We start from the raw sequence: 27,323 nt of genomic DNA, 5'->3' as shown, positions 1-27,323 counted from the left end.
CTTGTTTAAGTCTCTCGAATTCAAAAAAAAAATCCTTGTCCACAAAAAAATGTTTAGCTAAAAGCTTTGAATTTTTCTACCAAGTTTGAGCCCTGCTAGTGGGAGTCGCATTCTAGACTGGTTTATTGAAACCAGGAAGAAAGAAGGAACATAAAAAAACACAGAACCATCTCCTGAATCATCAATGCTTTTATTATTAACAATACCAATATGTTTAATATTCTACACATTCTTGTCATAACCCAAGGTTTGTACATAGGACTTCCCCAAAAATAACACAAAACTTTAATGGAGAACTTTTGGTTAACAAACTCAGCTCACTCCTTTTAGAAACAAAAACTAATAATCTGCAAATTTAGCAATATCAGGTAACTACCGTATTTGCTTTCGGTTAGAATTGTACGATGGCTTCTCAAATGAACCATTGGCAAATTGTGAAAGCTTTGAAGGTAGGATCAGAGATAGGTAAATACTCCCCAAACAATTAATTACCATAAAAACTTACTTGGTGAGAAGCACTGCAGCTGATGATAGTTCAAAGGCAGGGGACACTATTGGTAATTACTCAAAATAATTATTAGCATAAAACCTTACTTGATTACGAGTAATGGGGAGAGGTCGATAGTATAAAACATTGTGAGAAACAGCTCCCTCTGAAGTGACGTAGTTTTCGAGAAAGAAGTAAATTTCCACGAATTTGATTTCGAGACCTCAGATTTAGAATTTGGGGTCTCGAAATCAAGCATCTGAAAGCGCACAACTTCGTGCGACAAGGGTGTTTATTCTTTCATTAATATCTCGCAACTTCAACGACCAATTGAGCTCAAATTTTCACAGGTTTGTTATTTTATGCTTATGTTGAGATATACCAACTGTGAAGACTAGTCTTTGACAATTACCAATAGTGTCCACTGTCTTTAATCTATTTTGAGAAAGGATTCCCTTCGAAGTGATATGGTCTGGATATTATTTCACCCCAAAACATTTGAATCAGAGAAATGATTCATACATGAATTATTTGTCAGATTTAATTCAAATGGTTTTGGGCCGACAAATTACCATAACTCTTCGCAGGGAATCCTTTCTATAAATAGTTTATACTATCAACAGCTGCAGTGCTTTTCACTAAATCTATTTCTATGACCATTGGTTTTGGGAGTATTTAACAATTAATGACCATGAAGATAAAAATAACCCCTGCAAAATAGTTTACCAGCCAAAATACCATGTGACATTTAATATTTTGACTTGTCCCAAAACTGATTTGTAATCAACACAAAGAATCAGGCAATATCCTCAGTTGGGTATGTCTCTCCAATCGGGTCCTGGACGAACCATATAACTTATGCTAACCAGTTGGTTAAGTGCATACATCAATTTTGCTAAGCATTTCTCGTAGAAATCAGTAAGCCCCAAAAAGATAAAGCTGAAGCTTGGGTATCCTGCTTATATCTGCTTAGCAGACAATTGTTAAGCAAAATCTTCTAGCAAGCAACTCTATGAAATTGGACCCAGTATTGAACTACATTATGTACTGGAGCTTCAACCCCCCCCCCCCCCCCCACAAAGTAAACTTTGGTATGTCTGAGGAAGCAGTTCAAGCCACAAAAAAAAGTTGATCTGTCTTAATGATAAAATGGTGCTTTACAGTCGTAGAGAAATCTCTTGAAAGTGAAACATCAGATTATCATGATACTCAATTTCTTTGTCGGTTGAGAACAAGATGTTTACTCAACAATTTTTTTTCATGAAAACATAAAGAATGAAATCGCAACTACAGGTTATTTTGGCTGGTAATCACATTCCGTTTGACAAAGATTTGTGTATGAGCAGCCTTGAAGAAAATTTGCTCGCAGTTCTGGAAATTTTAAAGATACGAAGCAATTTAATTTAAAGCAAAATTTAACAGATGCTTCGCACAAGTAGGTACATTTTTAAACGGGAATACCTAAATGTTTCAAACTGTGATTTTTCTCATATCTGTTGCTCCTTTCAATTGTAACAGTGTACCAATTCGTCTCAGTTGTCAGAATGCATTGGTAGTAGGTTTTTAATCATCCGAGAAGCCGGTTTGGTTTTTTCCTCCCTGCTGTCCTCAGAAAGCACAAGAGTACAGCGCTTATAGGCGTAAGGGTAAAATAACAAAAATATAACCGACACGGTTTACAAGAATCAACTTCCACTGACTTAATGGTTACAGGGAAACCATAGACTTTCACCTGCACTTATTTTGGTGGGTTAACCCGGCCCAACAATCTCAAGAAATCTCCCGAACACAAAAGAAATGCACCAAGACGAAAAAACAAAAAACCCAACAACAATTAACACTCATAAATATATTAGCTTTCCTCTCGTGGAAGTGTTATGAGCAATAATAGAGTTCTTCAAGCACTTTCAAGCGGCTGCTTTAAATAATTCAATTGTTGTAAAGATTGCCGAGGAAGATACCACATTCACCATTAAATAATTTACCTTTTTTTTTTTTTTTTTATATTTTCAATTTAAGACCATGTCCATAAACTACCATTATTTACAACCACTTTGTTTTAGTTTACAAATACAAATTATGAATGATATTCGACTCAAATGTGGCCTCCAAAAACTTATCTTTGGAATATTATCCAAAACCAATTTTTGCAATTTTAAGGCTTTGGTCTTCACATCCACTGTTTTTTTTTTTTTTTTTTCTCCAGTAAAGTTTATCTTCGCTGTTATCAGTTTGGAAAAAAAACTTTTTTAAGTAAACTGTTCAAGAATTAGGTTAAAGCAAAAAGAACTGAAACAAAATTTAACCCAATTATCGTTATAAATATATTCTACAATCTAAGAAAGCCACCATAATTGTTTTCTTTAAACACCGTCCTCTCTTTAGAACAGTTTACAGTTCACATTATTCAACTATAAATAGTTTTGAAACTGTGGTATATTTCAACAACAAATAGTTCCTCATGCTTTGAAGATTACGACAAAAGGATAAAACCCATTCTTAGAAAGTAGTCGCTCTCATAAAAAGTGTCTTTTCTTGTAAACGATTAGTCCCTCTTTCATTACACTCCATGCATAAATCGTCCTACAGCTCAGAAAAACAACACTAGAATATTCCACAGTCGCAGCACAACAGCGCCCTCTATAGTTCCAACATGCTCCGAACATCACAGCGCCGTGGTTGCGATTGGTATATATCCATTTGACTCGTTTCAAACTTGACAAATCGCTTTTGCAGACTAACATTCCACAAGCGTGAAGAAGAAAAAAAAACACAACTGCCAAAACATATCTGTCACTCACAAAGCAGGAAGTTTCCAGTACAAGAGTTTTGTATGTTGAGATGATGAGCTTTGGAGTTTGGAGTCTCACAGGTGACTTCGTCGAGTGAGTTGTGAAGGGGGATGGGGGTTGGTTTGGTTCATCCACAACCTTATCTAGTATTACTGTATCAAATACAAAAGGAGTTTTGTACACATGGTTAATTAACCCCCTCAGGGACTCAAAGAATCACAAGAGGGGGCGGGGAAGGGGGTTTAGAAGGGGGGGCTGATGAGAAGACTGTAAGCTCATCTCTTCCACGTGACCGGTGTGTTTTGATTAAGCACCTTGGATGGGATCATGTCCAGGAGGTATTCCCGCTGTCTCGCTGCTGCCGAGTGATGACTCGTCACAATCTGAGGTTTGGTCACCATCTGCATCAGGAGAAAAATCACAATGAAAGTAAAAGTGTTCTCCTGGTGCTACACAGGATCCCTGTGGAAAGGGTTTGCCATTATATTTTGTATATTTAGTGAATGGCCAGCAGAACCAGAACTTGTCATTTCGCTAGTCTGAAGCTTTTTCACTAGTCTATATTTCTGTCAAGTCTATAATTCAGTCTTGTATGTTGCAATGTCATATGGCCGTCGAGAAAGACTCTGCAAGGGTCGAAACGTCAGGCCATTAACTTTTTTATTTTATTAAGTCTTTGTTTCAAATGAAAAGGGATGCTTTTTAACACTTGACAGCCGGACTATTAAGAATGAAGTTTGACGCTTTTTTGATGTTTATTTTTTTGGTGAAGTTTATTTTTTGTGTTAAAAAAAACCCTTGTGCATGAAATAAAGCTCAGTCTCAGTGCAGGCCTTGAACTTCACAGCGATTTTCATCTGGCACTTCTATAATGACAATGTATAGTTGTCTTGGATCTTTGCAAAGGGCCCCATCGCAAAAGCACATGGTACCACTGCAAATGCTGTGGATGCCATGGGTTATTTGGAGACCTGGGAATGATCATAAAGCAACTACAGCCTACCTGGGTTGAGGGGACTCTGTAGGTGAACGTCTGATTGGAGTTCTTGACGCCGGCCATTGAAGGTATGTACGTGTAGGTGACCGGCTGCACCACCCGTTGGGAACTGGGTGCTGGGTTGAGCACCGTGCGCTGTTGGTGAGGTACTGGGTTCATTACCCTGTGCCTGTTCTGATGGGATGACTGGATCTGGGATATTTGTTGTAGCTGTCGCGCCGTTTGCTGTAGGGTAGAGAAAAAGAGAGAAGGATAATGGGTGAGACTCGTCACTGACTAAAATTACTAGGTATGTTGAAATGATGCCATTTCCACCTTCAGCAACGTTTTACGCAAAGCAAGTTCTGGGCACACTTTCATAGAGCTGCTTGAGCAGATAATTGTGTGCTAAACCAAATAATAAGCAGGATGCCAGTCATAGATTTTACTAAGCAAAATAATAGGCTGGTTACCAGTCAAAGATTGTGCACCTGACATTGAAAGTGGACTGATAACCTTATTCCAGTACGCATACTTAATATGCGCTCAGCTACTTTTTGTAATTAATAACTGCCTAAGCAGCTCTAGAGCTGTTTGGCAGCAAAAAATAATAGGACCAGTCACAAGTAATATTCCCTATAATAAAAAAATATTGGTATTTTTGCTGGTTGCCTATTTCTACTAAGCAAGATTTGTTTATGCCTGTGATTCTTTTCACAGGACTCGCGAGTATACAGTGCTAACGCACATCGGGTAAAAACCAAAATCAATAAAATTTGTTTGTGTTGAGCAATTTGTTGTGCTTAAAAGCTTTATCAAATCGAAGCCAGGGCCAAATTTCATAAGGCCTATAAGCACAAACACTTGCTAAGCACAGAACTGTATTGCTTAACAGGAACTGTTTACCGGCCAAAATTACTTTCAGTTTACATTGTTGTGACTGGTGCCCCACACATTTTTTTACGCAAAACAAGTTGTGTTTTCTGCTAAGCACCTTCATGAAATTGGGCTCTGGTTAGAAACATTTCTGGTAAGCATAAAGGCGAGGTACTCACATTATGGATAACAGGGTTCTGACTACTCTGTTGCATCCGCTGTTCGATCTCCTGTTCCTGTTGAAGCGCCTTGACAAAAGCCGTCTTCAACCGGTTGGTGTGTTCCGCCTTGAGGGACTTCTTCTGATTGGAGACAATACAGGTCTCGCACATGATGCCCTGCTTAGCATCCTGCTTCCAGATGGTGGTGAAGTCCGTCTTGCATTGGGCACAACGAAACGGATCTGTGAACCTCTGTGGGGTCTTTCTCTTGGGATCCTTCTCCACTTCTAGGATGGTGTTGACGACCTCCTCAAGACCTACCAGAACGATGAACTCATTGTTGGCGGCGCTAGGCAGAAAGTGAAGTTCAGGTGGTGGCGGTTTGGGTGGCGGTATCTGCAGAAGGGTCTTCTCAAGCTGCTTGCGAAGAGCCAGCTTGGCGGCGGCCTGGCGACTCGCAGCCGACTGGCTATCGTTCGCGGAGGTCGTGCTAGGACGGGTTTGATGGTTAACTGAGATATGGGTCGCGCCGCTCTGGCCCGACGTTGTACTCACAGTTCCTGTGTTGCTCACTCTTATGATATGCCGAGTGTTTTGCATCTGTTGAATTCCTCCTCTAGAAACCATGACGAGTGGGGGAGGACCACTTTGAGACGTCAGCACATTACGGCCCTGCATTGTCTGGATCTGAGAGCCTCGGACAAGTTGGGGCATCTGTACAATACGGCCTCCGGATTGATGCTGCTGTTGCTGAAACTGCTGCAGTTGCTTCAACTGTTGCAGTTGCTGTTGCTGCTGCTGTGATGCAGGCTGAATCTTGGAGCCCTGAGTGGTGCGCAGTAGAAGCGGTAATGCTGTGGTTGCGCTCTGTATGGTTGTGGGTTTCTGTGCAGTAGTTGCAGCAACTGTGACGGTCACGGCGGCCGCGTTGGCGTTGGCAGTGGCGTTGGCATCCTTCGGCACCACCTGGACAGGTTGTTGCTGACTCTGGCGGAGTTTCTTGAGCAGCAAGAGTTTGCCCTCCTCGGTGCGGAGCTCCTCTTGTAACTCCCTGATGACCTTGTCTCTCTGGTCTAGCTCCTCCTCAGAGAGCTTGCTCAGAGGGTCGTCATCTGGAGGAGGTGAGAAGGGTCCAGTGTCTATGGAACTCACTTCATCTGCATCGACATTGTCGTCCATGTCATCATCAGAGAGGATGATAATATCATCCTGGGGTGAGGAGGATCTTGACATTTCTTCATTCCTGTAGTTACAGCACAGAGATATTTGTTAATAAACAACATCAAAAACAATTCCTTGTGTGTTCTGACTTTGAGCCAGGGCCCAATTTCATAGAGCTACTAAGCACAAAAATTTGCTTAGCATGAAATTTTTTCCTTGATAAAAACAGGATTATCAACCAAATTTCCGCCTGATTTTCAGGATAGGCAAACAACAGCTGAATGCAAGTCACAAGCAATATGCAACAAATGGAAATTTGGTAGGTAATCCTGTTTTTATCAAGGAAGAAATTTCATGCTAAGCAAATTTGTGTGTTTAGCAGCTTTTTGAAATTGGTAGAACCAGTCATTGACTAAGTAACATTATCTTGTGAATGAATCCATCAAACTATCGGGAGTGGCAATACTGTGATTGACATAAGCCTGAAACGCCATTGTTCTCTGGAAAAGGCAGTTTTTAATTTCGTAAAGGGAATTTCTGAGGAAAACTAAACTGAATTCTGTACTAGGACTGTTATGGGGCACCAAGGCAGTGACTCTGTTGCCTCAGTTAAAGGTTTTATACAGGACTGGTCGAGCTGACAGAATAAACGCAGACAGTGTTTCGTGTTTAAGCATGCACAATTTCCAACATGCAAACATGTTTCCATTAAATTTTGTTTTAAAAACAAAAATTCAGCAGTCAAGTTCTTAATTAGGTTTTCAGATTTGGTTTTCTCGAATATGACTTCATTTTAGAGGGAAATATTTCACATAAAAATGATTGAACTTCATAATCAGTAAGCTTTCAGACTAAGTACCAACCTTGTATAAAACCTTAAGTATTAGGCTGCATATGATCCTGATCTAATTTTTCTTGACAAATTTGGAAGACAAATAAATAAATCATTTTAAATAAATCATTTTAAAAAAGCAAGCAATCCTAACACTGTATGTTGGTTTATATTCTTCCCAAACAACAAGACACCAAACTTACGTTTTACTTTTCGCGTCTTTTGCACTGCCACAGTCTTCCTCCTTGTTCGTCTTCTTATGCTCACCACTGTTGTGTAATTGTTCTTTAAATCTATCTTCAATAATGTCCTTTAAATTAGCTACATTTGAGTTGGGCGAGACTGACTTGACATCAGCTGTGCCATTTTCTAACTCTCCTTTGGATTTCGAGCTCGATGTACTATCCTCAGCAGTTCTTGACGAAGTTTCTTTACATTGATTTGCCTCAGAGTTCCGTTCACTTAAAGACGTTTCTTTCTCACTAGCTGCAGACTTGTCCTCGTTTTCGGAGACACAGACCGTGCCGTGACTATCTGTTTTTGTTTCTGTTGTGGTTTTTTCCTTTGACTCTGTCGTATTAGCTATTTCATTTTTAACTGTCTTATCAGAGGTCTTCGCCTCTTCTGTTGTTGTGATTGTTCTATCTTTGCTATCTTCTCCTGAGGGTTTCTCCGTCAGCGTTTTGCTCTCGACAGCCTCTACCTCCACATCCATCGATTCCTCGTCATTGTTTAACACACTCGTTTCCCCATGAGCAGAAACATCCTTTATTTTTTCTTCAACGCTGTCCTTTACACTGGAGTCCTTGTCTGCGTTGTTTAATAGTGGGGAGTCGTTTTCTAAGGAGCCGTTGCTGGCGTCACAAGACGATAAATGGTCCCCGTTCTCGTCTCCGTTGGTGTCAACATCTTGATTCAGCACGGAGGGTGGATTAACCTTGCTGCGTGTTTCCTTCTCAGTGGAGGAGTTTTCAGTGAGTCTATTCTCTGCCGTGTCCGACAGACGAGCTCTGCAAGAGGAAAAGTTTACACTTGTTAAATTTTCAGAAGAATACAATTTTGATTTTCATCTATTTTACATCCATGTATGCACTTAGAGGGTTTGGGTTATTTCTGTAGGACACAAAACACAATTTCCATAGATTTACATTAAACTCACACAGTTTAAAACAAATGATGGTAGAAAGCTTCCCCTTAAAATATTACTTGCTGAGGTGCGGTAGTTTTTGAGAAATGAGTAAAACAAGTCTTGAAAATGATTTCGCTTCTAAAGACAACAATTATTTAGCATGTAAAACGTATTTTCTGTGGACAATGTGTTTTGTGTTCCAAAAATTTGTACCCAGATCCTTTAATCATGTAGGGTCTGAATCGGAATTTTAGTCAACTTAAGAATCCCCAAACAATCTACTCCGCGGTAGTAGAATATAAAGCAAGACAGTACTCAAAAGCATATGATGTACCAAGCAATTAGATGTACACACATGGTGTTACCACAACCCAAATATATAATGTTAACCTCACCATGCAATGCCTCAAATCCCATACAGCAAAGCATCATGGAAACATTACACCAACTTTTTGTGGAGCAGCCAATCAAGAAATTTAGTTTTAGACGTGGGAGAGAAAACCCCAGTAAAGGGGAATTATCTACGCGGTCAAGTAGGGACTAAAAAAACTCAATCCACGTGCAAGGCTCCGGTCCAAGTATCGAGGTGAAAGACAGGGACAGAAACCACTGAGCCAACCTCACTGCATAAGTGGATCAGTATGAACAACGAATTCACTTTGAAGGACCAATGGTATCAAGGCAAAAATAGTTATGGCCTGATATTTCGACCCTAGCAGAGTCTTTCTCCCAGGCTACATAACAACACAGCACACAGACACTTATATAACAGAACCAGTCAGGCGGAAAGAAAAGAAAAGAAAGAGAGGTGGAAAGCACAGGGAGAGAAAGCAAGGAATGGACAAAGGGGGAGGAGAGGAGGGAAGGGGTTGGTTTGGACCACAAGACATTGGAAGTACAAAAGAATTGATGAATGAGATATAATATAAAAAGGGGACATCTGTGGAGAAAAGAATTTTTCTGTGGCTCAAGCTTACAAAAAGACAATTTTATTTTGTCTTTTATTGATACATGTACATTCACAATGAAACAACACTGAAGAGGTGTAGGATTTAAAAGCTGCCTCCAATAGTAAGTTTTCCTTAATCATCATTTTTCAATAAAACACTTATTTGATTAATTTTAAAACCATTTTCTAAATCTCAATTACCATGTGCCTTGTTTAACATCTGGCCGTGTACACACAATGACCACAGTTTACATACATGTAATCAGTGTCACCAAGTGGTCAACATTGTAACAGCACCGTACTGTACTCTCAGTCAGAGATCAGGTAATTACAATAGCGCCCTCGCTAGTCAGTTCTACTGACTAACCAAGATTGAACAATTGGTGGCAGTGTTCAACGAATGGCAGTAGAGTAAAAAAAAAAGCCATGGATGAGGCCATGACCTTTGTGCATTGAACACATGCATTGACATGTATAGTACATGTTGTATGTACATATGTAACACATACTACACAACTAGATGTACATGTACAGTTCTTTATATGCCCCCCCACTGAAAATAAACACAACTTAACAAAAACAAATTCTATCCCTGCAGAGATTTTGCAGATTCCAGTAACAAATGCCATTCAGCAAATTCTTGTGAAATTTGTAAATATCGCAAAAATTCTGATTCATTGTGAAGAATTTTGAGAATTTAAAGAACCCTACATGTATAGTTGGATTACAATGACTCAGTCAATAAAACATGGAGATATAGTTTTACCGCCTCAGGGTGGATAGGCCTATATAAACAATTTAAGTAAACAAACAAGACAAATGACTGTAAATGTATACAAACATCAATGAATTAACATCAATATTCCATGAAACAGCCTAACATTTTTGTGTGCTTTTTATCACTGGTTCCGACTCAATAAATAAATTGCTTCGATCTCCACGATTGGACGTTGCAGTCTGTGAAAGCTTGTGCCCTGGTTTTGCAGGATTCACTCATATTCGATATCAAGTTTATGCATATTTGATAACATTTCTACATGTATTTAGTCACTTATATTTCCTGACCATGCATCAAATTTCTCACAAAGGGAATTTCCCCATGTAGCTTGCACCTACAGCAACACCCCCCCCCCCACGCTAGGAACGGTAGCGGTGGATAGTACATCCGCGGGACCGCGGTGATGGACACTATGGGATGGCAAAACTGTGAGAAGCATTACGTCATAAATATCTAGACCAATCGACACAGTTTCGGGCAATCTAAAATTGGCTGATCTGAAATCAGCCTTCAACCATGAGTAGAAAGCAATGGCAAGATGGGAAGACATGAAAAGAGTCTTCATTTTCCTTCTTGTAAGAAGGGAGATGCTACAAATGTTTACAAAAATGTTCCATATTAGATACTGAATTCTGCTGATATTTCTAACAGCAACCAGTGATTCAATAATTTGTACAAAAACTGATTTCCACAATAATGTTTTTTGCAAATCCTGTAACTGCTTCTCTACCCAAGGAGTAAATGGGTACCTGCGACGATAGAGACTGTTGATGTGAATGATTAGCAAACCTGTGTGCCAAGTTGGCTGCCGGTGCTGCATACTCCAAAGGAGTTGAGATGATTTTTAGCAATAGTTCAGCCACAATCAACATGGGTTGTAACACTAACAGTTTAAGATGATGTGATACAATAATTAGAAGTGCCTAACACCAGCTAACACCTGCCCATTCTTATTCAGCAACAAAAACCTTTTCAAAAACCTTTTCAAAAACCTTACACAACAAACTAACCTTTTAGATGTTTCCACAGATTCATCTGCATCAGAGTTCCACATTCGCTTCACTGGATGGGTTAGTTTTTCCTCCAGCATGTTTGCAGTCCTGGAATTGAAAAAACCAAAAGAGACAAAACTGCATATTAGACAGTGTACATTTATCGCATCAATGTCCTCTAACCAGATACTTAAATAAGACTGGATCACTGTACTTTCATGTGATTATAAAATTAAACACACGATGGCAGCAGACACAATGGGCATAATTTCATTGTAAACGTCATTCCGAGCATACACAAGTATTCTGAAGAACGATGTAGTCATCCAGAGTAAGTTCCACACACACAGTCATCCATGTGGGACCTTGTCAAGTTTTAACAGAGATTCCGCAATATTCATTCACTTCCACACTGCAGTCTCTGTAAAATTTGCTTTTCCTCTTTGCACTCCCATAAAGTTGAACTGACCAACAGATATGGCAATGAACCGACTAGAACATTTTGAACCCAAAATGGTGTGACTAAGGCCATATCTGAACTGGCACTGATGGTTATGGCTACCCACTATTAATAATGAGTGTTGTTAAAGATATCTCATACTTCAATGCATGATGCTACTGAATTGTAGCTGTAGTGAATAACCATAGCCACCAATTCAGACACAACCCAAGGTAAAAGGTTAAACATTGCCACAAAACAATAAATACTGCCGCTCCCCCGAACCCACACTTTGGAAGATGAAACACTCTAATTGAATGTAGCAAACTGCACACTAAGTTTTCCTATACTGTAAACACTCATTCTAGTATATCCACCAACAAAAAAGTTGTTTTAAGCCTAAAGTGTGCGTACATGGGAACCCATAACTGTGTAGCACCTCTACATGATCACAACCCCTTCCCCCCAAATTTGTTACGGAACCTTAAAGGGGAAAAGACGATCAACCCCTCCTAGATTGCATTTCCTACAAGTCAAGGTCAAGTTACATGCACCACTGTGTAGGTTAAATGTCATGGGGGGAAAAGACAAAGTGCTACGGATCAAGATGGCAACATTCAACATCAAACATCCCCTCCCCACCCCACCGCCCCCCTACCACTCACTCCTTCTCTCTGTCCTTCGGATTGGACGCAAAGCCGTTGGTCCCATGTGTTGTGTAGCGCATGTAAAAGAACCCAGTGCACTTTTCGAAAAGAGAAGGGGTTTGCCCGGTGTTCCTGGCTGTGGCTGCTGTATGCGCCGTAGCACCTTGTAAACCCTTATAAGGTGCTAAATAATTGGGTCTCAAAATTCATCACTGTAATAATCTATCTTTCTGAAAGTTTGTATATACTCAGCGCCTTGAGTACCTTGTTTGGTAGATACGTGCGCTGTATAAGACTTTGATATTATTATTATTATTATTATCTGTCTCTCTTACCTTTCGTTGGGGATTGGGAGAGGCAATGACGCTTCGGTAGACCTTGTTTCATCAGCACGGTCTGGCGGGCCAGGGGCGTCCATTACAGTTACCAAGCTGAGTGAAACTGTGTCGAAAAAAGAGGAAGAAAAAAAAAGGAAAATCAAATTATCACAAATGTTGTAATAAAAAATACTTTCAAATGAATCTTTAACAGCACGTACACGCACATCTGGCTTTACCTTTATTTGAGACAACTTGTTCATGAATGCAAACAACTTTAATTTATAGACTGTTCCAAGAAATAGCTGATACATTTGCAGATAAACATTTACAAATGTACAAACGACAAGTTCAAAGGATCAGTGGTAACACATCATCAGGGGAGGGGGAGGAAACAGGACAGGCCACTCTATCTGATCAAGTTCTTGTCAGAATTCACTAAACACGCACATTTTTTAATCAAAAATGTGCATGTTACCCAAGGTCATTTTCCATTCGTTATGATATATTTTATTAACAAGGGGGTGGGGATGGGAGGGGATCCTAAGCAATAGCTACAAGAAAAATGTGTACATTTCAATAGGAGAAACAAGGTCTGAAATGGCCGTTTAAAACCGAGTCAGAAAGTCTCATTTCCATGCAAAAGTTGCATTTAAAAAATAAAAATAAAAACATAAAAATTTATGAAAATCTACAAAAAATTTCTCTTTTGCCGGCATAAATTTGATTTAATGTTACGTTTTTATTTGGATAAACACCATGTATTCTTTTCTTTGTCCATTTGTTGTGTCTGTCCACTTGTCTTATTATTAATTTTACTGCTGCACAGTAGATTCAGAGTAAGTTCTGAAAAGAATTGTCCTAACAACTACATGGATGTGTTTGGCAACACTAAGCAAACAGCTAAACTAAATGTACATTATGTTATTAAGTCTACTTTACTGTGTAGAAGACTACAGTCAATCTCATTGCCAAACAGCAGGTAGAAATGAAGAAATGGATTAGCGTATTTACTTGATAATCATTTAAAATCATTGGCATTGGATGAGACATCATGGCACCCCAGGAAACACATCGTTAAATAACGTAATTGCCTGATGAACTAAGTACTCCAAGAACCATACATGTTACCATTACGTCAGGTAGCAACATTCATGACCACCTAGTAGGCCCCAAGCGTCTGACTAAATAAGAACGGAAATAAACACCTACATGTGCTATTGATAATCTAAGTCTGAGAATGTTTCCAAATTTAGAGGATAAAAAAGATGTGGATATATATCAAACCTTTTAAAAAGGTTACACTTAAATTAGTACCAGGCCTCAAAATAACACACGGCACCCATCATGTCACATCCATTCCATTCTTAAAAGTAAACATTTTTTAAAGGACAGGGCTTCTCCGATTGGTTTTGTTACGCAATCTTCCTGGTATATGTGGGAAGGGGTTTTTCATTCCGAAAACTAATAACGTATTCTAGCTAACCTAGACATAATCTTTTCATTTGGTACTTTCCACTTTCGATATGGTACACCCCACCATCAAATTGAGTCTTCTTTAAGAATCTTAGGAATTCTTTAGAAGAATTGTCTTGGGGGTGGGGGGGAAGTTTTGTACTTGGTAAGAGGAAAAACCTATTGAGTAAATACGATTGCAGTTGCCCTTGACTAACACTCCTTTTTCACGACCAGTTTCTTCACAGCTCTGCCTCTTATCAAATTCAAAATGTCCACATCTACATCTGATGGGTGTTTGCAAATTTCCATTACAATACTTTTTTGTTTCGTGTTATTTTTGTCAGACAGGTTCTCAACCAAAAGTTCCATGCTTGGGCAATGAAGCATGAAGTGAGGCATGTTCTATAAATGATAAATGTCTGCATCTGAAGTCACACAAACGTGTGAACATGTACAGTGTTTAACAAAGAAACTTCCAAAGTTATCATTAGTCCATACTCTGACCATGGAGCTATTAACTGTATGTATACATGTAAAATAATGCAACTATAAAGCATCACAACTGCTGTTAGGTAAAATACTGAAAATTTCACCATACATCACAAGTACCTGCTGTTCAATCACCGTTTCTGATGCATCCATTTAAAACATGCCCTACTGATACACTTCAACATACGTGTGCATGTTCTAATCCATCCATTTATCCATTTTTGCACATAACATGCATGTTCAATCAATGTACACGATGTACATTGTACATCCATAGGGCCTATACATGCACACATAGACCCTAGTACTCATGCAATGACCTTAATACTCTATGGTTGGTTGTGTGCAACACTGCACTCGTTCTCTATTTGACGCAGGGGTCGAAATTGCCACTAGCCCGCTAGCCCGGGACTACCAGATTTACAGCCGGGCTACTCATTTTTCCAGTTTGATAGCCCGACGGGCTAGTGGAAAAATAATGCAAAAATCATCATCACAAACAATAAAGAACTATATTATTGGTGTATTGTAAAGTTTGAGCCGTGACGCGAGACATAATGTGTCTTTCGGGCTACCAAATTCTAATCAGGGCTACTAAAAATTATTGGTCACTAGCCCTGCTGACTACCATGGAAATACACTTAATTTCGACCCCTGTGACGGCATGTAAACTTTCACCGACTGGAAACACTTGATATTTGCCACTGTTGTTTTACTGTTACCATACATTAATACAACAAATAATGTTGAAAATAGCTAAGCCTGCAACGGAAGAACCAAATGACAATGTCGATACCCAATTGTGGCCGACCCCCTCGAGACGTCTTAATCACACAAAATTGTAATTTTGAGGTTTCTAAATGGCAGCAGTCTCATTTCAATACTCATTTTACATTTTGTTAAATTAAGTATCATTTTGTCAAAGTGGGAAGCGACTTCGCCATTACTCTTAAGCCCCCCCCCCCCCCTCCCCCTTGACCTACTATCTTCATGCATGCATGTTAATGGGCCCGTTTACATACTACAGGCATCGGAGAACCCAATCTCTGTGGCAAATGGGTAATCCAGCCAATAAGATATCCCCAAACGAACAGATCTAAAAAGAAATAAGCCACAGGTTCAGAGTCCCATTCTAAATCCATCACAGCAAACACGTACTATGTAGGACATCATTCACAATTTTTGTACATCTTGAGTAGCAGGACACCAGTCACAGACACTGGTTTAATCACACATGCATTTCAGCTGATTCCCTAGTGGTGTAGACCTAATGCATTGACCTCATCCAGTTGCCAAACTAGAGGTACATGTAAAACGACGGCGAATCAATGGAAACACACAGATTTGTTTGAAAAGCGCAAAAGATTGGCCAATGAACAACCTCCTTTTTGGATCTTTTGGTAAGGGTGCCCTACTCAAGCGATGTTGTGTGCATTAAGATCTATTGAGAGCTGGCTCAGCAAAAATGTTCAGTTTAGCAAATCGTACACAAAACTGCCCAAGGTTCCTCATCATGTCATTAGCATGTACCTACCAATCATAAACCAACAGGTGTTAATTTAAACTCAACTGCTCAGACCTCAGTGATCATCAAACACTCAATATCCAGTTGGTCCACATAGCAACATAGCAGTGTCACTACAAGTCCAGCTTTTACCACAGTAGAGTCAGTGAAATGTGTTCATTGTGTGACTGGTCAAACAGTAATAAAATGGGCAGGGTGCTGTTTGGCTGTTCATTTGCCAGCAGAGTGAAATTCCTTACAGGACTTCAGCCTTGTATTTGTTCTGCAGTAGTGTGTTCTTGTGGTGCCCACTGCACAACATCAATGCTGTGCTTATCATAGATAATTGTTTGATTTTAAATGCCCTGCAATGCAGTGACCTCCCGAGTATGTTTGTGTTTGTTTGTGTAGTTCAATTTTAATCTTATTTAACCCTTAAGAGCCCATTCATTTCTGTATAATCCTCACCATTCATCCACTCGTGGTTTTATTATTGATTTTTTTGTAAAAGTTTCTGAAAAAATAAAACAATCTTGGATTAATCTATAGAAATATAGATAATATATTGACATGAGAAACATTAGAAAATGTCAAGTCAGGTGATGACCTTTACTTAGACCATTATCAGTGGAAGTAGGTCAGATCTTACAGCCGTTTAAGGCCGCTATGGGCATTGGTTGTAAGCTGTTTGCTGCCACTGTGTCATTTTGAACATCAGGCCTTGTACACGGAGGCCATTGCCTCTGTTGTCCCTTGTCTTGACTGACCTTGGTGCCCCTTCATAAGTTTTCCCTAGAATTAAAGATTTTCCAATGGAAGTGCCCTTTTAAAAAACTGAAAAATAGCCTCAAGGATGAAATTACAGGCATGTACAGTATGTTTTTGTATACTTGGGTTTATATCAGTTCACAACTCAAGACACAGCATTTGGAGTTGAAAAATGCCCCTTTCTGTGAGTCACACACTTACTTCCATTTTTTTTTTCAATAACTAACCCATTTGTAGTGAAATAAAACAGACAGCTCTTTCGCAATATCTTGTAATGGAATCGTGACGATAGAAGTATTTTTTTCTAACAAACAGTCGTTGCAAATCTTATCACTCATGAAGTCATTTCCAATTCCAAAACAAAAAGGTTGAAATAAAAGGCAAAAAGAATTGCCTTATCTATCAAACTGTGACACCCACCTAGGCAGAGTGACTGACGGTGTAGTACATAATGTATTAAGGTTTAATGAGGTTGAAATTGTGCAAGCATACATTTTTTAATATCCAGCAAACTCGCCCCCTTAAAAAAAAAAGAGGCCCAGTGAGAAAAGGTGGTGTTTAGTTACAGAATAATCAGCTTTCGTTCGTTACTTCCCTTAAGTTAGGAACTTTATAACTTGAAAAATTCTTGAAGACCCGACCTGACAACCCCTCAACGTTCATGAGCAAAATGAATCAGTGATTTGCTCAAAATCAACGAGTGGGTCAGGAAATACTAAATGCATTGTTTGAGAATCTGAGAATTCTTCCTTTTGATAAGTTCACAGGTATTAAATGTTGGTGTGAAGACAATCTAGCTTTTAAAACCTTCGTAAAAAAGTTTCTTCACTGCAACAACTGACGAGTCACTAAAAATACACTATTTCACTTGGGCTGTAAGTTGCATTTTGGAATTATTTTTACAAGTAGGCCTACTTTTTTTATTGCTCACAATGCTGAAAACTTATGTTCAGTTGTAAGATCCCCGCAAATGTCTTTTTATGTATCTTTGTCAGACAGACACAATCAGCTCTTGCTGCTACCCCCCCCCCCCCTTTCAGAAGTGATCACATGACTAAGTCTATATTTAGAATTCACTCAAGCCTTACGCTGAAATGTCAAAGGTCAAACCTATCACACACTGGGAGCATGATCAGACAACCCTGCGTGACCTTGGGCTCTGATTGGCTGGCCGGCCAACACTAGGGAACAAAGAGAATGCTAAGGTAGGACATGAATTAATCATGAGGGAAGGGATCACCATAGCAACCACGACCTGGCAATGATGTCATCATGATTGACAGGGGGATTGCCAGAGGGGGGAATTGTGGGATGTTGGGAAATGGCTGATGATTTGGCGCCCAGAGGTTCAGTGCTGGCGTGGGATGGACACGCCCAGGACAAAGACCTCTCAAACAAAGAAATGCATGTGTCTATACAGGAAGCACAGGGGGTCTGGGCTAATTTTTACACCCCAGCCAACCTGCAGGGAAGGGGGGCTGTGATAACCGAAAAGTTTTCAATCCAATTCATATGAAAATATAATAACAATTTGATAATTTTTTTTTTAATTACTTTTTCCGCTTAAAGTCACGTTTTTATGAATTGGGAAGAGCTAAGTGTTCATACAATTAACTAATAATTTCTTAAGCCATAATTAATGTATGACAAACCATTTCACATTTTCTAATTCTACAGTAAAATTCCAACATCACTTTGAGGCCATGGTATGAAGAATCTCAATAGAATGAGGAAATGACCAATACTATTCTCTCTCACTTCAAACTGGAGTTCAGCTGAAACTTTGTTAGATTTAAGAATCTGATATTGGATGCATTTTCAACTACTAAAGTAGTCTTTATCTAAAATATACTACATGTAGGAAGGTCGTTAGTTATTACAAACCATATGACAGGTCCTTATCATTTTCAATGCATTTTACTTAATTACCACAGCACTACAAGTACAAACAATCTTAAGCGCAATGATTTTAAGAAAGGTTCAACATTAAGTTGTATGCTTGTTGCAGTCCTTTTTACTGTCTGTGTGCTTTAAGAACAGTGGACACTATTGGTAATTGTTAAAGACCGGTCTTCTCACTTGGTGTATCTCAACATGAATGCATAAAATAACAAACCTTTGAAAATTTGAGCTCAATTGGTCGATGAAGTTGCGAGATAACTATGAAAGAAAAAACATGCTTGTCACACGAAGTTGTGTGCTTTCAGATGCTTGATTTCGAGACCTCAAATTCTAAATCTGAGGTCTCCAAATCAAATTCGGGGAAAATTACTTCTTCAGAGGGAGCCGTTTCTCACAATGTTTTATAACATCCACCTCTCCCCCATTACTCGTCACCTGGAAAGGTTTTAAGCTGTCTCCAAAATTACTTCACTTGAGAGGGAGCCGTTTTTCACAATGTTTTATACTATCAATCTCTCCCCATTACTTGTTACCAAGTAAGGTTTTAAGCTAATAATTATTAATTAATTACCAATAGTGTCCACTGCCTTTTAAGGTTGCCCTACATGACATTGGACTCAGAAACGTTGCACAGAATAATGCACTGCAAAGAATCGCAGACCCCAGTTCATCCAACAGCTTTTTTTTCAGAAGAGATAAAGATGATAATTTTTCAACCCATTGAACATCTTGTTTGGCAACTTTTGCTCATTTGCTAAGCCCAATGTCGTACACGCTAAATACCACAGAAATAGCCGAGCATCAAAACGAGTTCTTTAATTTCCAGTTAAAAGCTTACCAGTTAAAAGCTTAAATACTAAGTTATGTGTACTGTTTTAGACTGGCCTCCTTCATATTTTCCTAGGCAGAAACTTTTCAAATCCAGATTTATGTGCTTTAAATAAAAGCAGCGATGTAACTAACTTTGTCAAGTTTGAATGATAAACATGTAGCAAAAGCAACTTGAGTAAAAAATGAGCAAAATCATAAACAAAATGTGCACTTCATAATGAAACTAATGTTTGACATGCAACTTGACCCTGAACAAGCATGATACAGTTAAATGTTGTATTGTACACTTAGAACGTGTTGTTTGTGAATGTATTTAGTCATTAAATGTTCGCCTTTTATTATTACGTTTAAAGCCATTATACACTTTCGGTACAGAAAAAGAAGAAAAAAGTTCACAGATTTACAAATAACTTACAGGGTTTACAGAAGGTAATGGTGAAAGACTTCTCTTGAAATATTATTCCATGAAATGCTTTACTTTTCGAGAAATCATTAAAACATTTATCAATTCTCGCTTAGAACGAGTATTACAGATTTATTTTGAACACATGTCATGACACGGCGAAACGTGCGGAAACAAGGTTGGGTTTTCCCGTTATTTTCTCCCGACTCTGATGACCGATTGAGCCTAAATTTTCACAGGTTTGTTATTTTTATATAAAAGTTGTGATACACGAAGTGTGGGCCTTTAGACAATACTGTTTACCGAAAGTGTCCAATGGCTTTAACAAAATTCTTGGAAACGTACAGCAATCACTATTGATGCGTCTTATAATGCATTCACAAGTACTGCCAGGATGACGTCATGTCTTACGTTGACCATCTTTTAGACGAGCTTGAGCAACTGGCCTTCTCTACAAAAATGGAAACTCCACCTTCACATGCATTCCTCATTAAAAAATGTAAGGTTTCAGGATAATCATGATTTAGAATGTCTCATACTACACCCAGCCAGTAAATTCGCCTGGACAGCAGTAAAACAGTCACAGCAGAGTAGAGGACCCCGCATAATTAACAACAACAACAACAACAACAACAACAACAACAACAACAAAAACAACAACAACACCACACACAAGGATATTTTCACGAACCAACCATGAGCAAGCAAGGGACAGTAAAGACCCGGCCCTACTGCAGCGATAACGACAACGATAACGATAACGACGCAAAGAAAACGCATTCCATTGGTTGAATGAGCTTGTGCGTATTCTGCGCCGAGCAATTAACCAATAGAATGCGTTCTCTTTGCGTCGTGATCGCTTTCGTTATCGCTGCAGTGTGACTCGGCCTTAAATGACAGCCATTTAAAAGCATATATCATTGTTGAACGTAATTTTTCAAATTTATATGTATTTTGATAACTTCCCAGATATATCGGTAATATTTTTTTTTGAGCTTCCCGAATTTCGTAGTTCAGCAGTGACATCCCAATGAAGTGTCTTGCTTGAAAGCAACTTCTAAAATTAAGTCATGGATAGGTCATTCCAAAGATTCCCCATCAATTTAGAGTTTATTTCAATCACACATACGCAGTCAATGATTGTCGCCAATCAGAATGTGCCGAGGCACTTGGGCATCGTAACCGATACCCACTGAAAAATAATGTTGATTAGATTTGCTCATCTTAGCTCCACCCCCTCCCCCTACCATTAACACAGAGCAGTAAACATGTGCAGCCAAATTAGCATTTTAACATACACTGGGCCCTCACACCATGGTTTTTATTTATTTCTATAATGTGATTGTGAGTTTGTTTGGTTTAGGCCTTGTTTGGGCGATAGTAAGAATTACTAAAAACCGATGGGTGACCCAATTATGCTGATTAAGAAAGCAATTTCCATTCATCATTCTTGCAGCATGGTAGACCATAGATCTAGAATGCACATTCTCACCCAGTAAATTCCACTGGGCAGCAGTAAAACAGTCCCTGCAGATCCGATACAGATTAGAGCACCCTGCACACTGCAGTGCTAGTAGTACTGTATGTAAGTACATGTACTGCAGAACATGGCATGCACTGTGGTGCCATCCTATTTCATAACTACATGAATGTTAAATAAGATGTGTTATTAAACAAGAATCATCTCCAGTCGCGTAGGCCTACTGTCTAGCGTCTGTACATGTGTTTACCGTACGACAGTTGAGTAAATGGTTTGCAACGATCAAAAACTTGCGCACCACACCGGGTCACATGGTTCTTCATTTAAATGAGCGATGCTTAGCATTTTAATGAAGGACCATGGATGCCAATAAAATGTGAAATGCCAGGTTGCTTAACATTTTTAGTATATAAAGTAGTCTCTTAAATTGCTACTTACACATGATACATCCCTACTATGTATCCCTAAATGGATTAGCCTACCATCATGGTCTACATGTATAATGAACGATCCGAAGGGAAAGATTGCACACAAACACCCAGGGCTGTATGCTTCGTTTTTGAAAGGGCAGGGGCACCAAGGCATTTTCTTCTTGGTAAAGGGCACCCTATGATGAAATTGCAAATTTGTACTGGAGCATTTCAAGGGCACCAAGGCAATGACCAGGGGACACGGAGGTAATCACCTTCTTTGCCTCCGTGAAGTATCAGGCCTGATTACACCATAGTAGCGCAATTTATATGAAAATTACTCTCAGCACTAACAAGGCCATTTTTTCTAAAAAATACAAACGGCCCACCACTCTTGCGATCAGCGCGCCAAATCTTAGTAGTATAGTACACGCAAAATAAACATAAAATTCTTACAATGGCTTGGACAGCCCATTTTCATGGCACTGCTTAATCACAGAGTTCTGCGTTTACGATCGCCATTCTCTGCTTACTGTGCAAGTGCTAAATTCCTGCACTTAGCTGTGTATAGTGAAGAAAGAAGAATGCCTAGTAAGGTGCAGTATGTGCACTTAGCAAAAAAATCTTTGCTTTACCCAGGAATTATGCTTGACATTGTGAAATTCCCTGAAAACTTACCATGAAATTGTGCCATGTACACTAAATGCAAGCAATGTCTCCGGGGGGTGCGTTTTGGCGGCTGTAACCAATAATTGTTTCTGACGTCATAACCAAAATGGTAACCGAGCTCACAACTACATGTAGGTTATCGTTCAGTCTGAACAGCAGAACCAACCACCATCAACCGAAACAGTTTTTGGTTACCGCCGCTAAAACGCACCCCTGGGCGTCTCTTCTGAGCATTTCAGTAAGCAAAATGGCTGCCATTCATACTAGTTTGACTTCTTTTTTGCATGTATGAACTCTGCTCTTACATGTTTGTAAGGCCTGTTTCAAACATTGCATGTCTCCTGAGTCAACTTTACAAAGAATTTAATTTGCAACTAGCATCATCAACACGTATTACTAAAGGAGAAATTTTAAGTTTAATTAAAATTCAAACTCAAAATTGGTTCCAACATGGCCGACAATGAAAGGAATTTAACCTTCCTGATTTATTTCAGGGCATCATGCGCATAAAGTTGCAATTTTTTTAAGGGACCGGTTTGAAATTGATTCCAAACAAACCAACACAACAGTAATATAGTGCCAAATCATCCAGCAGCGTAGCACTAGCACTAGCACAACCTGTAAAAACCATTTCAAATCAGGATCCTGCTGCATCAAATCAGTTTGTTTTTCAAACGGGCCTAAACGCTACATGTAGAGCTATACTTGCGTCTCAAGCTTACAGACAAATTTCTTGTACATTTATGGCATTTCGTGGGCTCTTTTCCTAAAATGCAAGAATTACTACACTTAAATGTATGTGTACCCTCCCAGACATCACCTTTAACCCTTCCCCTCCCTCTTAAAGCCATTATACACTTTCGGTACAGAAAAAAAAAAAAATAAAAGTTGACAGATTTACAAATAATTTACAGGGTTTACAGAAGGTAATGGTGAAAGACTTCTCTTGAAATATTGTTCCATGAAATGCTTTACTTTTTGAGAAAACATTAAAACAACATAAATTCTCGTTAGCGAGAATTACGGATTTATTTTAAACACATGTCATGACACGGCGAAACGCGCGGAAACAAGAATGGGTTTTCCCGTTATTTTCTCCCGACTCCGATGACCGATTGAACCTAAATTTTCACAGGTTTGTTATTTTATACATAAGTTCTGATACACGAAGTGTGGGACTTGGACAATACTGTTTACCGAAAGAGTATAATGGCTTTAAACAGAGTCTTAATCGTCTACGGCTACGACTGGATCGTCATGTCATCATTCAATGAAATAAAGGACATCCTGAACAACACCCTTGGTGTAGCTGAAACCCTCAATTCGGACACAACCATCCCCCCAGCTCACCCCCCCCCCCCACCCCTACGTTGGTTCAAGTATGAAATGAATGTTGAATCATGATTGGTGAAACTTCCATGATTCGTTAAAACCTTTACATTCACCATTTCTGTGAAAACCACAAATAGGGAATGATGTATAATCAACAGACAGAGACTAGTTGAAGTCTAAAGAAAACTCCTTAACTATAAAAAGTTCAGTCAACCAAAACGTTAAGGAAAATTTTGATTTTTAAAATAACAAATGCCATTCACAATTTCTGCTTTTAAGATTAAACAAACAAAAACAAACAGTACAGGTGTACAAATTTAATGCAAAAAGGATTCTGTATTTATAAAAAAAGTAGGCCAACAAATTTACAATACAATGACCAGATGACTGTACGTTCCCAAAACAGTTTCCACTAACATTAGAATCAGAAACTTCATCCTTTTTTCACACACACACAACAACTGACAACTGAATTAAAACACAACATGTTTTCCCACACAGGGTGACACACACCGAGCCACAACCCCCATACAAACCCTGGGAAACACCCCAGAGCACAACGCACAGGCACCGACTGACGTAACACTAAGTTTACTGGGAAAACTCACACTGATTCTTTTCCCAGCACTTTCTTTGAACTACGCACGTGTTTTTACCCAACAGTTTTAGCAAAAATGGAAAAAAGTCACAGAGTTCATCTTCGAAATTAGATGTTTCAAGGAGTGACAAACCTCGGTGGGCTGTAAAACCTTCTTTTTCTTTTTTACCAAGCGATATTTCACTTATTTATTCGACGGATCATCGTAGTAAACTTGAACGACCAAAGAGTGTCGGGGGAACCCCTCTGAATCAAGTCATTTGAATGTCAGTGTAGTTTTTTTAGAGTTTGAACCTTGGGAGAATTTGATACATCGGTAACATAAATATGGTGTTTATCCTCTCCGCCGTTCTAGAAATTAAGGGAATATTTACATCTTACAAATGTTCAAGTATGATGTAGTATAAATAGCAGAAAATCACTACAAAAGGCGATTGTGGAACATGTTTTATAATGGTATGTTTTTGGGGTCACGGTGTAGTCTCACAAATGCACGGATGGCCTCTCGTCCATGAGTAGTACTTCCCACGAGATGGCGCGATTTCGGCGTAAAATTCAAGTAAATATTTCACAAAACTTCAGCTCGAAATTTCTACTGGAAATTAAAATGACGGCAGGGAAGTCAATATCGGTACTTTTTTAGTCGGTGGATATTTACTTACCAGCTCGATAGCAAATTCTGCACAGGGATTAAGTTGACCTCTCGTGCAGCTGATGAAAAGCCCGTGTGAGAAACAGGCTATTCAAAACGCTCCGGCCAATGGCGAGTTGCCCGTGCGTACACGCCTGCACACGGCACACACGCTGACAAATCTCCTAAGCTTCGGTAGTTTCGATGAACACGAATCACGAAGTTTTACAATTTTCAGTTTAAAATGACTCAATAAGTGCACCTAAAATTGATAACAGACTCATCTGGCCCTAAAGGATTCTACAGTTTGTGCGTACGGGCCCGGTATTGTCCGAAAGGCCCCAATTTCCGTAAAAAATGGCGAAGGTTCAAATGGCTGTTTACCGTAGGGGTAGCCCTGACTGTGTTGAGGGCTAAACACAACAATTTGTTTACTGGTAAACAACCTCCTTCCACATATCCGGCGGTGTGACACGTGACAGGCCACCTGGCCAATAGAGTGTAGCCGGCTTATATACATCATACCTGTTCACATGACAACTATTTCGATTTAATGTGAGGGGGAATGTAGCAGTTTGTGAGCCCACCCCAAGTGCAACAATTGTAAACAAATGTTGTTTATCCATCAATCTCAAGATCACGTGACACCTTGTCCCATGAGACTATTATAGTCACGATGATTTTTCATGTCAGTTTGTCATCATTGTCTTTTGTGATGACAATCGGAAAACGATTAAATAGATCATCACCCATTTCTAATCGATGTTCGATTGATTTGTAGGTCCGACTATTTTAGTGTAGAGGCCATTTTTTCCTTCGGGATGTTTTCTCTACTGACGTCACACATTTCATAACTTACAAAGAAATATCAGGAAGTAAATCAAGTTCCTTTTGCCAAATTTTAAAAAAATGTATTTTTTAAAGTTTTTAAATTTGAATTCTGTCTTTTTGCGCTTGACATAATAAAATGCGGTAATTTAATGCATTTTTGTCAAGTAGAAGTTATATGCCGATATTGGATGTGGGATAACAGTGACTAACAACATAAGATCTATGGTTTTCCATTTTCATTCCAAAACACAGTGAGATTTATTTTAACTTAAAAATACATAAAGTATAGATGTTTCTTGAACACAACATTTTTAGCACTTATTTCATGGGCTATATACAAGTACTGTACATGTACATGTAGAATGTCCATTCACATAATAGGGTGTATAGGACGCACACCAGGAATCTACTGGTGTTTGAGCCATTGCATTGTTAGTTTGTGCAGGCGCTCGGATCCAGATTAGCTCCGCCTGAACTTTAATAAGTTTGTATATGGTTTCTTTACTTATTACCTACTTAATTTTGTTGAACTTCTTTGAGAAAAAATTGTGTCACCATCAATTCGGTGGTTTTTTTTTTCATTATCACACACGGTTTCTCTATATTTTTACATAAGGGTGCAAAACTCTTGTAGAGATTATTTTCATTTGATAAATATCAATGACAAACCAACAAAACGAAAGATTATTCAAAGTTCAAGAATTGTGTTTTACTTGGGGTCAAAATGAAAGAAACTTAATTTCATAAAATATTACTTTTCCATTACATGGGACGATGCAGAAAATTTACATTGCAATATAGTGAAGTTTTCAGTTTGGGGGTAAAAATTACAACTCTCGAAGGGGTGAACCGTTTAAATATTATGGCGCTGCTACTATTTTTTTTAAGACGTCATAGATAGTGGGTCACGTGATCGCTGTTGATGTATTTTGCCCGCTCAACGTCCGGTCACACCCCGCCTTTCCACATCATCACATGCAAATGAGTCACGTGACTTCGTACATGGCCGTTCGTCTGCTTTTCTCTCTGTGTGTCTGAACCCTTTGGCCTTTTGTGCATGAAGTCAATACAAAGACACGTGACGTGACGTAGGACTCAGTGTAGTATTGCTCTAAAAAAAAATCCAGTGTATGGATATACTTTTTTATAGGCGGTGTAAAAATGGCGTCATACGGCTTCAGTCACATAAAACGTCAGTCTGTAGAACTACATAAAATAGTAGTCTTAAAATCATTAGTTAGTGACGGGATGTGAATGTCGCCCATTCTTATGCCGATTTAGTACACTTTTCTTGTTCATGTAAGCATTTCAGCATTCAGACATGTCATGATGGATGAGCATGTACATGTACATTGATTAACATTTTTTTATCACGTGGACAGATATAGACCTTCCATTGCCTAAGGGACAGACGGTCTACATTCGTATCACGTGATCAACAAACGGCCCATGACGGAATCATTGTATATTCACATCCAGGC

General features: G+C 39.0%; 1 protein-coding gene across 1 annotated transcript; it reads right to left on the bottom strand.

Moving 5' to 3' along the window:
* Positions 1–174: 174 nt before the first annotated feature.
* On the bottom strand, positions 175–25,395 carry LOC139941628 (uncharacterized). Its single transcript, XM_071938214.1, has 7 exons — positions 25,043–25,395; positions 12,555–12,660; positions 11,152–11,241; positions 7,489–8,295; positions 5,311–6,535; positions 4,283–4,501; positions 175–3,680 (listed from the first exon to the last, which is right to left on the bottom strand). The coding sequence occupies exons 2-7, from the start codon at positions 12,635–12,637 to the stop codon at positions 3,555–3,557; spliced, it is 2,550 nt and encodes an 849-aa protein (XP_071794315.1). The 5' UTR covers positions 12,638–12,660; positions 25,043–25,395; the 3' UTR covers positions 175–3,554.
* Between the last annotated feature and the right edge of the window lie 1,928 nt (positions 25,396–27,323).

Source organism: Asterias amurensis, chromosome 9 (genome assembly GCF_032118995.1).
Source record: "Asterias amurensis chromosome 9, ASM3211899v1".
Classification (NCBI taxonomy): Eukaryota; Metazoa; Echinodermata; class Asteroidea; order Forcipulatida; family Asteriidae; genus Asterias; species Asterias amurensis.
Note: the sequence above shows the minus strand (reverse complement) of the source record. Positions and strands in the feature narration are given on the sequence as shown.